Source organism: Oncorhynchus mykiss, chromosome 25, assembly GCF_057628025.1.
Source record: "Oncorhynchus mykiss isolate SJ-2025 chromosome 25, ASM5762802v1, whole genome shotgun sequence".
Taxonomy (NCBI): Eukaryota; Metazoa; Chordata; class Actinopteri; order Salmoniformes; family Salmonidae; genus Oncorhynchus; species Oncorhynchus mykiss.
The window spans coordinates 63066188-63078402 of record NC_143046.1 but is presented as its reverse complement, the minus strand read 5'-3'; the positions used below and the strand labels follow the sequence as shown (position 1 = coordinate 63078402).

General features: G+C 42.7%; 1 protein-coding gene across 1 annotated transcript; it reads left to right on the top strand.

Annotated features, from left to right (window-relative positions):
- The first annotated feature begins 2307 nt into the window (after positions 1-2307).
- LOC110505451 (protein L-Myc-1b) lies at positions 2308-6354 on the top strand. The gene is made up of 3 exons (XM_021584678.3): positions 2308-2657; positions 3950-4591; positions 5062-6354. The coding sequence occupies exons 2-3, from the start codon at positions 3991-3993 to the stop codon at positions 5628-5630; spliced, it is 1170 nt and encodes a 389-aa protein (XP_021440353.1). The 5' UTR covers positions 2308-2657; positions 3950-3990; the 3' UTR covers positions 5631-6354.
- The last annotated feature ends 5861 nt before the right edge of the window (positions 6355-12215 follow it).

The following is a 12215-nucleotide window of genomic DNA, read 5'->3' as shown; positions in this document are numbered from 1 at the left end:
CATCATTAAATGGTCAGGAAGGCCAGAGGATACATTAGAACCTGACACTGATTGGATTAGTTTCCAGAACTTGGTAGGGTTGTTACGGTTCTCTGTGACTACATTTAAATAGTCATCTGATTTGGACGTCCTGATCAATCCTGTGCATTTGTTTCTTAGGGCTCTGAAGGAGGCCCAGTCAACAGGAGCATTTGTATGTCTATCTTGAGCCCAAGAGATATTGCTCTTTCTAATTAATTCTGCCAAGTTATCTGGAAACCAGTGATTGTCCCTTCCACTGATTCTAAATTTCTTCACAGGGGCATGCTTATCACAATCGGCACAAATTACATATAAAAATAGTCAGAATCAGACTTACTCTGTCAATATTATGGGGGTTTGGCTTTGGTCATTTTTGTATTTCAAACACAAGCACAGTGATCACTGACATCATTACAGAATATCCCAGTTGATGTGTATATGTGAGGGGTATTTAGAATAATGTCCAATAGCTTTGATTTGTTAGGTGCTCTGGGATTCGGTCTTGTAGGCGCATTAATTAATAGAGCGAGATTCAGAGAGTCACACAGTTCTTTAAAAGAGTCCAATACAGATGTAAGCATGTCCCAGTCCAAATCTCCTAAAATAATGAATTCGGAGTCATGTAGCTTGTGCAGGACATCATAAAGAGAGTTAAGCGCGTCTCCAGAAGCCGAGGGCGGTCTGTAGCAGCTGACTACAGTGATGTACGTTCACTTTAACCGAAAGCAATTCAAAATGTTTGGCTTTGGTAATCGAGAGAATTTCAGAGGTGTTACACTCGGATTTCACATAAATTGCAACCCCTCCTCCTTTACTCATCCGATCCGTTCTAAAAACCGCGGACCCATCAATAGAAATCCAGTTATTTGACAAAGATTTCTTTAGCCAAGTTTCTGATAAAACTATTTACGTCTCCATTTTTGCCCATATTCTAATCATGTTTATTTTTGGAAATAGGCTTCTGACATTAACATGCAAGAGGCCAAAACCTGCTCTGTTTTTAAAATCATAGAAAGTCGGAAGAGATTGCTTGGTATCTACCGGCCCAGGGGTTGGTCGCACATTACCAGAGATCAACAATAAAAGCATAACAATATGTCTCACTTGCCCAATGCGTGAGGACTTGGTGGAGCCAGCACCAGTGTCAATAAAACGAACTGAGTCTTTCGACACAGAAAACAAGTAATTCAAGGTGAAAAGAGGAAAACTGACTTTAATTACACTCAAAGACAATTCAGCTCCCCACTCTAAACATTCTTTGTATCTTTATTTTGTTTTTAGTTGTTCTTTTGTATTCCTAAACTCCTGTGCATTCTCTAGTCTCAAGGACCCACTTTTTAACAGTCTCAAGTCACAAAGAGATGACATGTCAGCTGCACTAATTTGCAATTCCCCCCATTTACATTCACCACGGTGTGAATGTTTTGCAAATAGAGGGATTGTCCTTGCATATACTGCATAACTATTCAGTGAAGTGATGGATCTGCCCGATGTTCTCTGGTACTTGTCTTTTAGAATGCAAAATGAGTGATCAACACAACATTAAAAGCTTGCTTATCACTTTTCTACCCATTTTGGGGCAATCAACAGAACACCCCCTTTATCTGGCATACTATATATTGATAGGTTATGCTTTTTTTAAGATTTTTTTTTTTTCTCAATTCAACCAGTTTGTTCAGCAGATTAAATAAATAATTCAAGTCAAGACTTCCAGTGACTGTGGGGTTTTCACTTCTATACTATACCAGAAACCTCTCTGTGCCTCTGCAGGGTGTAGATGGCTGAGGTCACACTGGCAGATGGGATGTGGAGGGCAGGACCAAGTAACCAACGTTTTGCATCAGGGTTAGCACATGCCCATCCTCACTTCTGGATAACCAATATTGGTTATTGATCATATAGATTATATGCTTCACTAAAGCAAGAGGCACACAGGGACATCTGCCCTACAAAGACACACGCCACCCTTCACTCAGAACTCTCCATCTGGGACTGAACCAAGCTGTTCTGCAATATGATTTAGAACACATCAATGACTCAAAAGCTTAAATGTTTATGTTTTTCAAAAGCAAGTTAATGACCATTGCAGTACAGTATAGCCTAAATATAATTGACATGATCGACAAGCAGGCATCTTCTCATCCACTCTGTAATTGTTCTATGGGTACGTCAATAGAGGTTACATATACTCAAAACCACAGAAAATGCAATTCATACGGATTTGCATCTCTAAAAGACCTATCAATTGTAGTGGCTTCGCATGTAGCTTTAACTGGGCGTGCCCGTGTATGCTAATGAACCTCGGGGTTTACTCGGATAAGGCGCTGCAGATATTTACTCCCTACTTTATCATCTTCACACTGGTGCAAAAAAACCGCTCTGTGTGGCTTCTATTTACCAGACTGTAGGCGGAATCAATTGCACCACTTTTTCTACACTACCCCGCTGAAAGAAATACCGAACTTCAACTTTGTTTTCATACATTTCGTTGGGGGCAACCTCTTTTACGGTTTTACTTATTTTCACGGTTTTACTTATTTTCTCTGATGAGGAGTTCCAACTACTAGCTAGCATACCAACTGATACGAAGTCGACTCCCATGCCGGAAATTGCGGATTGGGATCCTAAATAAACCGGTGAGTGTTTTAGATAACTAATCTAGCTACCTAGCCTAATGAAGAGAACATGGAACTTTATTTCTCTAAGAATAAGTGGCTGCTACCCATTCCCTTTTAACATCCGCACAAGGCGAATATAGCCAACTTTAGTGAAGTAGCCTGGGCTACTTTGTCTTGTCTTAATGCACGGCTGCCCGAGATGGCGCTTTCAGCAATTAATGTGTCACCCGGCAGCGCATCTACAGAACATTTGACGTCTATGCGCAATGACCAATTATGCAATTACCTGTAAGGAATTTAGCAAAATTATATATATATTTTTCTCAATTGCTTGCATTGTCGAAGGTTACATCGGTGCATAAAACTACGTAGCTAATAGACTGGCCAGGCATGGCAAGGTTATCATGGCAAAGCACCCACAAGATGAAATAAATTATTAATGTAGTCCCATTTGTAGACGGCATCAGGCTAAGATTAGAACATGGGTGAAATCGTGATGGAGATCTTGGGAGGGAGAACAGTAGATGGGGTCCCAGCGTTTGACACTATTTATTGCGCCTACCATAAGGTACAATAACACCCCCCCCCCCCCTACATGTCACAATTTTTCAGTTTTAAAGTAACTGTTCAGTGAATCTCAGTTCGTATTCTATTAACACATATCCAAATAGTGTTGACCATTCTATACTCGTGGCCAAAGCATAAATTGGAAGAAAAACCCCCTTACAAAGACCATTTCAAACATGCTTGCTATTTCCTCATTGAGGAGGACTAGTATGAATATTTTATGACCTGTATACGCCCACACCATTCTGTTGTTGGTAAACGCCCACACCATTACAACCCTAAACAGCTGCTTTTAACATAATTATAGGTCATATTTCATAGGAATCTGTAAACACTAGACAGTTAATTTTGCTTTATAGTCATTTAGCAGATGCTCTTATCCAGAGCTACGTACAGTAGCAATTAGGGTAAAGTGCCTTGCTCAAGGGCACATCGGTAGATTTTTCACCAATCCGTCATACCAGCTCATTTAATGATTAAAAACATTTAAAAATAAATTATTTGACGGGGAGAAATCGACCGGTTCTGAATATTGCATGCCTATGGATTAGAATGCACTGTTGCAATGTTTAAGCACCTATTGATGATTGCAGAGCCATGTTTTAAAGGCAGTCTTGGAAGGGAAATTGATGATCCTTGTGTAAAGATTCTCGTGAATCCAAAGATGATCTAGATTAAGATGTGGGTTAAACTACTTTTCTAAAGAATAGGACTAATGCACCACTTCTGAATTGTTTCTTCAGGTCGTGTAAAGATTTTCTCAAAGATCAGTCGGTGATTATCAATGCTTGGAATAAACTCAAGAGCATCGCATTGTGACAGCTGGGAGATGGAGTACGACTGCTATCAGCACTATTTCTTAGATGACCTTGACAAAGAGGAGGATTTCTACAAGTCAACCGCACCAAGTGAGGACATATGGAAAAAGTTTGCACTATTGCCCACCCCTCCCATGTCTCCTAACAGGACAATCAGCAGTGGTACCTTGTACTTTACCCCTGGAGACAAGTTTGGCTGGCTGTCCAAGGTCTTGGGCCAGGATGAGGAGTACGAGGGACCTGACACCGAGGAGCTTTTTGGGAACATGAGTTCCATTATTATCCAGGACTGCATGTGGAGTAGTTTCTCGGCCAGTCAGCACTTGGAGAAAGTCAGTGAGCGCCTATCAGCTGCAGCCCAGGCTCGTCTCTCCCCACCAGCACCCCAGAACAATGTGACTATGAGTTCCAGCAAAGCGCAGTGCAACCCGCTGACCCCACCTGACTCTCCACTGCCCAGCACTGTGGCAACAGAATGCGTTGACCCAGCGGCTGTGCTCACCTTCCCAACCATCAGCTGTAGGAAACCGGTGTCATCGGGCTCTGAGTCTCACTCCGATTCCTCTGGTAAGAAACTGACCATGCAGTAAACCAATTCACCTCTGCTAGATGTTGCCCACTCAATGCGTCAAGTGGAGGTAGCCAGGGAAACTCTCACGCTAGGCTGGATGTAGAATTTTGCTGAGTCAAAGTATTCAGCTGTACTTAAGCCTGTATCTCGAGCACAACCCATTACCTCTGTTTCTCACTCTCAAAGGAATGTCACTTTTCCACAGTCAATATTTGTAAACGGTTGCTGCAAATGCTTTGGTCCCTGTGAAGGCCTAGTTTTAACCCCCCCCCCCCCACACACACACACACACACACACATGCTTTGCACACAGATTTGGGGGGTTTCTGTCCTGGAATTGCATGACAATTGAAATGTGGTATGGGTGGGAGATGGGGTACATGGCGTCAGACTGTTTATGAAACTATTTCCTATTGCTTAAATTCCTCTGTGCAATGATGTGTGGTTGTTTCTTTTGATGTAACAGACGACGATGAGGTGATTGACGTGGTGACTGTGGAGAGCAAGCAGAGCCGAGCCCGACTGGTGGGCAGCCGTAAGCCTGTGACCATCACTGTCCGAGCTGACCCCTGTCCAAAGCGTTTCCACATGTCTGTGCACCGGCAGCAGCACAACTACGCAGCCCCTTCCCCGGATAGCGACCCTGAGGATGATGAGGAACCACAGAGTAAACAGTCCTGTCCAGACTCCAGCCTCCACCAGCAGCCAGACTCCCCCACCATCATCTCCCCCGCAGCTTCCTCTGCAGACAGCCCCCAGAGCTCTGACACCGAGGACACTGACCGCCGGAAGAACCACAACTTCCTGGAGCGGAAGAGGCGGAACGACCTTCGCTCTCGCTTCTTGGCACTGCGGGATGTGATCCCGGGCCTGGTGGAGTCGGCCAAGGCCCCTAAGGTGGCCATCCTGACCCAGGCCACAGAGTACCTTCTCCAGCTGCACAGCAGAGAGAAGCACCAAGCTCAGGAGAGGAAACGTCTCAAAGCCCGCCAGCAGAAACTCCTCCGGAGGCTAGCCGACCTTAAACGCTCGTGAGGTTAGAAACTATCTATGCAACAGACTCTTAACAAATAAACTGCCTCATTCTCAGAAGCCAATGACTATTCTCTATAAGCAAACAAAAAAAAAAACTGAACATTGTGCTATGGACTTCTTTTAAAACTAGGTGGATCTCTTAGTCTGTAAACCCATGGTGGGAGAGGCTGGTGCTAAGGACCTTTGTGTTTTTATTTTTGTTGTCTCTCTATGCACATTGAGTGATGACCAGGTGGTAGTGGACTAGATGAGACAGAAACATTGGTTCCTGGTGATATTGGTAGATGATGCTGTAATTAAACCAGAATGAAACTTACTTCCAAATGTCATGTCTCTTCTTGTTTGCCAGTTAAGTTCCTTGATAGCATTGTCTGTTTATTTCTGTGATGAATAGTCCATGCACACTTGGATTGAAGTTTATTGATGAAACGCTGTAATGTGTACACTGGGAGGGACTAATCTTTTTGTTTTCATGACTGTGATTTATTTTGATGTACAAATTGTTCTGTAAATAATAGCATATTTCTCTGTTAAGGAGACTTGAATATTGCTATTCTCTAAAACCAGCTTTAGAGCTTCTACTTTTGTCATTTTAACAAAAATAGAACTGCTATACTTTATAATTACACATGTCACTTTGCGATGCTATTTTTACTGCTTGTTCCTCTTGGGTTGAATTTGATTTGTGTACACATGACCAGATGCATAAAATGTTGATACCAGATTCCAAGAATTGTGATTTTCTTCCTTTGATGGTTCTTTCAGATTATATTTCAACAGCATAGTTACACTGCTTAAATTCACTAGCATGTTATTTCCTAGCTAAAATGACTTTTTAAAACAAGACTGGACTGATTTTTAAAGAGACCGCATAACACACTGACTAAATCATGAATGCATAAAGATTTTACGAAAGGCTTGTTGTATGGACTCTGAAGGTAGTATTTGTTTGTCCCATGCTTAACTGTCATGATCTTGCCAGATTGAAGCATGCCGTCGCTTGGTCTAGATTTAGAGGGAGTGTGTCATTGATGTGTCCTTGAAATGTGTGAAACCTCGGAGGATCCTCCCCTCTGCAGTTGCTGCTGCATGCAGGGCAACTGATGTGCTCTCAACTAGGTTACACACACACACACACACACACGGTATCTTTAGAACATTCCCTGGGGTATGGAGAGAGGGTCTGTGTGTGAGCTGCTACTCTGGGCTGGGTTCAGTTGTCCTATTCTAAGCAGTCTGACTGAGCCCTTGCTCTCGCTTCCCCTGCATGCATGGTGGAGAGTGGTTTGAACATTGACTGCAAAGGGGAGAGGTGCTGTGAATGGTCAAGTAGAGAAGCTGGTGTAAGAAAGAAGCTCTCTCCTACGTTGTCTATACACTGAGTGTACAAATCATTAGGAACACCTCTTTCCATGACAGACAATCCAGGTGACATCTATGGTCCCTTATTGATGTCACTTGTTAAATTCATGTCAATCAGTGTAGATGAAGGTGAAGAGATACGCTAAAGAAGGATTTTAAGTCTTGAGGCATGGATTATGTGTGTGCCACTCAGAGGGTGAATGGGCAAGACAAAGTGCCTTTGAACTGGGTATGGTAGTAAGTGCCAGGTGCACCGGTTTGAATGTCAACTGCAATGCTGCTGGGGTTTTCACGTGCAATAGTTTCCCGTGTGTATTAAGAATGTGCGACGCATTGGCGTCAACATGGGCCAGTATCCCTGTGGAACACTTTCGCCACTTTGTAGGATCCATGCCCTGACGAATTGAGGTTTCTGGGGACAAAAGGAGGTGCAACTCAATATTAGGAAGGTGTTCCTAATGTTTTGTACACTGTATATTTCTACACTATGAGTTTGGAATAATACTGTTAAAATGATGAGAATGCTAGAGCTGTTTGAAAAGACTGCCTGACATTTCAGCTTGTTTTGGTGGGATGGAGCTTTGGCCTGCCTGATGACGTCACCAGGTGGAAAATGTGTTAATTGACCAATAAGAAAGAGTGTTCCGAACCTCCGTGCCAATAACATCTAGTTTTCCACTCCCAGACAGTCCTAGCATAATTCTTGCTTGTGAAATTGGTCTTTGCTATGAAGCTATTTTGGTTTTTATTTTTGGCTATTTTAATTGACAACAAATCATAGTAAGGTACTGAATGGTTACCCAGAAATGATTTGATATTGAGATGAAAATGGCTGCATTGGACCTTTAAGGCCCATCATCTTTTGTACATTTTGTGAAGACCCAGTTGGCACCCGGTCCTTTGTTCTTCCACCCATAATGTGTAGCTAGCTGTCGCGTGCCATCTTACACAGCTGGTACTGTTCTCGTGTGCTTGAGAAGCACTTAGCTATGCATCCAAGGCCAATTGGCACCTAGATCTCGTTAGCATAAGAAGATGGAACAGGCTTCTGCACTGGTGCAGGTTGCTTTGATTCTTGATTTAGCCTATAGCTATGGCCCACATAAAGAATTCTGAAGCAATAATTGACCCTATAGTGTTGAGAAAGAAGTACCCCAGGCTGCCATTGGTGAGGTCAGTAACCTGTCTGAACAGGAGCTCGTGAATGTCTGAATTTAGAGAATTAAGATGATTTGATTATCAGTTGATAGACCAGTCAGCCTTAACCGTCGCACCTCACATCCCTTTGTCCCACTGTTGACGGTTGGTAGTTATCCTGCATTCACTGAGCCCTATCCAAGCCCTAGGGGCATCCTGTCTCTGTCCCTATTCAGCTGTGGATGTTTTCTCTAAAAGCTTGCTCAACAAGTTAGAATGTTTGAGAGCATTTCAGTTAGAAATGCATTGCATAGAGCTGCTGCAATTCTCTATTTCATATGGTTGTGAGTCTTTAGCCAACTCCCCTGACTATAATTGTCATGCCACACAGAATAAAGCACACACAGATCTGTGACCATGCCAGTAGTAGATCGTGTCTCTTCCTGTGGTGTGTGAATAACTGGCTTACATGTTTGGATTGTACAGGTTATAGTGCTTTACCATAAGAAAGGGTCATTACTTAACAGTAAACTATGAGATACTGCGGTGATAGTGATCAACAGCAGGTTGTGTGTGGTAATGTGGGTGTATAGTTCTCAAGTCAAGGCATCCTGAGATCAGATAGCATGGTCTTGGATCAGATAGGAGCAACCTGCTCTGTGTGTTTTCTGTTCAGTCGGCTGTGCATCCAGAGAAATGCACTGCAAGCGTGTGAAAACAGTGCCGTCTATACACGTTGGATACTCTCATTCATCCTTACAAAACTTTATGGGAAAGCAATATATTTTACTACAGAAACCACACTGTTGTTTCTGACAACACAGTTGTGCGTTGCTTTAGTGGTTATGCAATTGTGGTTATGCATCAAGCAGCTACACAGCCCACAGTGTGTTTGTCTTTATTAACAGTCACTGAAATCAGTTTCCAAATGGTACTGCACTTCCCAGTGACAGTAGTAACGATAATGAGGGAAAATGCATGTGAAATACTGTCTGTTAAGAAATGTCTGGATGTGTGATCTCTTCCACACAGATGTTCTGGAGGTGTGGATTCTTAACACTCATATGTGTTTCATTCTCACACATCTGTGTTCTACGGTCATCCCCATTACAACCCAACTCTTTTTGTCATTACCAACTGCATGTGTGTCAGTTCACTCGCGTGTGTCTGGTGTGAAGGCATTGATACTGTATGTCTGTTTGGGCATATCATGTGTGTGTCATGGAGGCCCCCTGTATCCTGAATCAGTGTGTATGTGAGCTCTAGTGGTGGTCAGACCCCAGTGTGTATGTGAGCTCTAGTGGTGGTCAGACCCCAGTGTGTATGTGAGCTCTAGTGGTGGTCAGACCCCAGTGTGTATGTGAGCTCTAGTGGTGGTCAGACCCCAGTGTGTATGTGAGCTCTAGTGGTGGTCAGACCCCAGTGTGTATGTGAGCTCTAGTGGTGGTCAGACCCCAGTGTGTATGTGAGCTCTAGTGGTGGTCAGACCCCAGTGTGTATGTGAGCTCTAGTGGTGGTCAGACCCCAGTGTGTATGTGAGCTCTAGTGGTGGTCAGACCCCAGTGTGTATGTGAGCTCTAGTGGTGGTCAGACCCCAGTGTGTATGTGAGCTCTAGTGGAGGTCAGACCCCAGTGTGTATGTCTGATCAGGGTGGGGCAGAAGGAGAATTTATGATTTGGTCGGCTAGCTGACAGGGAACTGTCTTCTTCCTGATTTATAGGTCCTCCCCTCAGTACACTCTCTATTGTCTATTTCCACCCCAGGAAGCTGCTGAAGTGAGGACGGCTCATAATAATGGCCAGAATGGAAGGAATGGGATGTATTTGATACGATTTCACTCATTCTGCTCCATCCATTACCACAAGCCCCCCCCCCCCCCCCCCCTCCTGGACTTTTATTCTCTAATTCTCTATGTCTTAAATACGTGACCCTCATATGTCACTATCACAGATTGGTTCTCCTTCACCTCTCCTGCCACTACACTGTTAGTCAGCACCATCTAATCATTCATTCCAGTGTACACAAACACATGGACCTTGTGCTGACGTTGCCTTAAATCAAGAATAGAGTTCAGCAAAGAGGCACACATACAATACAATAGGGAATCTATGAGTGGAGGGCTGACTTGGCGATGCTAAATGGTTGATTGGCTGTGGTTAATTGGCTATGTGTGGTTAATTGGATAATTGTGGTTAATTTGATAATTTTGATGAATTGTGCTCAATAGGAGGATCAGGGCTGAGATCAGTTAGGAGGCAGTTGGAGAACAGAGTCACCTGTATGAAGCTTCTCTGAGTGTCTGCTATTTTGTCAGTGGGTCAAAAGTATCCCAGCTCAGAGAGAGTAGCACCGACGTCCTCAGAACAGCCAGATTAGTGTGTGTATGCTACACTGCAGGATAGCTTTCTGGGGAAGTAGACAATCCTATATGATATACAATATAGTTCTACACGCTACCCTCTGTGTGTAATGCAAATAATATAAAGCACTTCTGGAGCCAGAAAAGCCGGTGTGACAATTGCAACACACTTCAGTAACATATTAGGCTTTAAGCCTATCAGTCCCAAGACCACAGCCAAAATCGACTTTTCAATTATCTGACATTCATTTATCCGCATGTTCAGTCCTTATATTTAGCGTCAAGGATAGTTGTTTTCAGGACAACCAGGGCTACAAGTAGAACACAAAACAATTTGACATAAACAAATCAAATCACATTTGATTTCTTTCATGCTTTGCAGACAACAGGTGTAGATTAACAGTGACAAGCTTTCTTACAGGTCCTTTTCCAACAATGCAGAGTTAAAGATCAGATAGAAAATAAATAATGCAAAATGGAAATAGTGAGACAAGGAATAAATACACAGTGGCATTCATGAGTTTTATTGACAAATGTCAATAAAAAAACAAGGTTCGCCAATTATGGAGGCTTATTACATTTTTATAGACATTGTATCCCAGGATTTCCTTGGAACTTCTAAGTAGAGGAACCCCTTACGTTCTAACGACTCTTGTGTAGCTTTTGAGCGTCATAGAACAAAACACGGTACATGTGTGTATTTGTGAGAGTCTCAGCTTTTCATAAATTAGGTTTAAAGCTCAACAGACGTTTCTGTCAAAAGAAATAACGGCCCCTTCAGGATCCGCCCTTGTCCCACAAGCACCGCTCGACATCAGTCCCCATTAATCACACCAACTGATGCATCTCCGTTTTTGTCGATGAAAGTTTCATAACATACCCTCCTTCAGCTGTCATGGTGAGGGATCTCATACCTCGGCACTTTAAGACAGACAGATATTGGTCTATGTTATTTCAGCTATGTTCCCCTGTATTCTTCTCACTGGCCTGGTTATGCAGGGTATACAAAGTGTGTTTACATAGTGACTCAGAAAGGAAGACAACCATAAACACACAATAGCACAGGTTTATGACTTAAGTCTGGTTGAAACTGTACCTACAGTACCTTCAGAAAGTATTCATACCCCATCACTTTTCCCACATTTGTTATGTTACAGCCTGAATTTACAACATATTACATTTAGATTTGTTTGGTCACTGGTCTACACACAATACTCCATAATGTCAAAGTGGAATTATGTTTTTCGATTTTTTAAAAATAAATTAATACAAAATGAAAGCTGAAATGTCTTTAGTCAAGTATTCAACCCCTTTGTTATGGCAAGCCTAAATAAGTTCAGGAGTAACCATGTGCTTAACATAATAAGTAGCATGGACTCACTCTGTGTGCAATAATAATGTTTAACATGTTTTTTTAATGACTTCCTCATCTCTGTACCCCACACATACTATTATCTGTAAGGTCCCTCAGTCGAGCAGTGAATTTCAAGCACAGATTCAACCACAAAGACCAGAGTGGTTTTCCAATGCATCACAAAGAAGGGCACCTATTGATAGATGGGTTAAAAAAAAGCAGACAATGAATATCCATTTCCGCATGGTGAAGTTAATAATTACACTTTGGATGGTGTTTCAAGACACCCAGTCGCTACAAATATACAGGCGTCCTTCCTAACTCAGTTGCCAGAGAGGAAGGAATCCATTCAGGGATTTCACCATGAGGCCA

What these genes read in the sequence shown, in the direction of transcription:
- LOC110505451 (XM_021584678.3), top strand. Translation starts at nt 3,991, where the DNA reads ATGCTTGGAATAAACTCAAGAGCATCGCATTGTGACAGCTGGGAGATG. An exon ending in GTCTCACTCCGATTCCTCTG is followed by an intron (nt 4,592 to 5,061) that starts GTAAGAAACTGA and finishes TTGATGTAACAG; the next exon opens with ACGACGATGAGGTGATTGAC.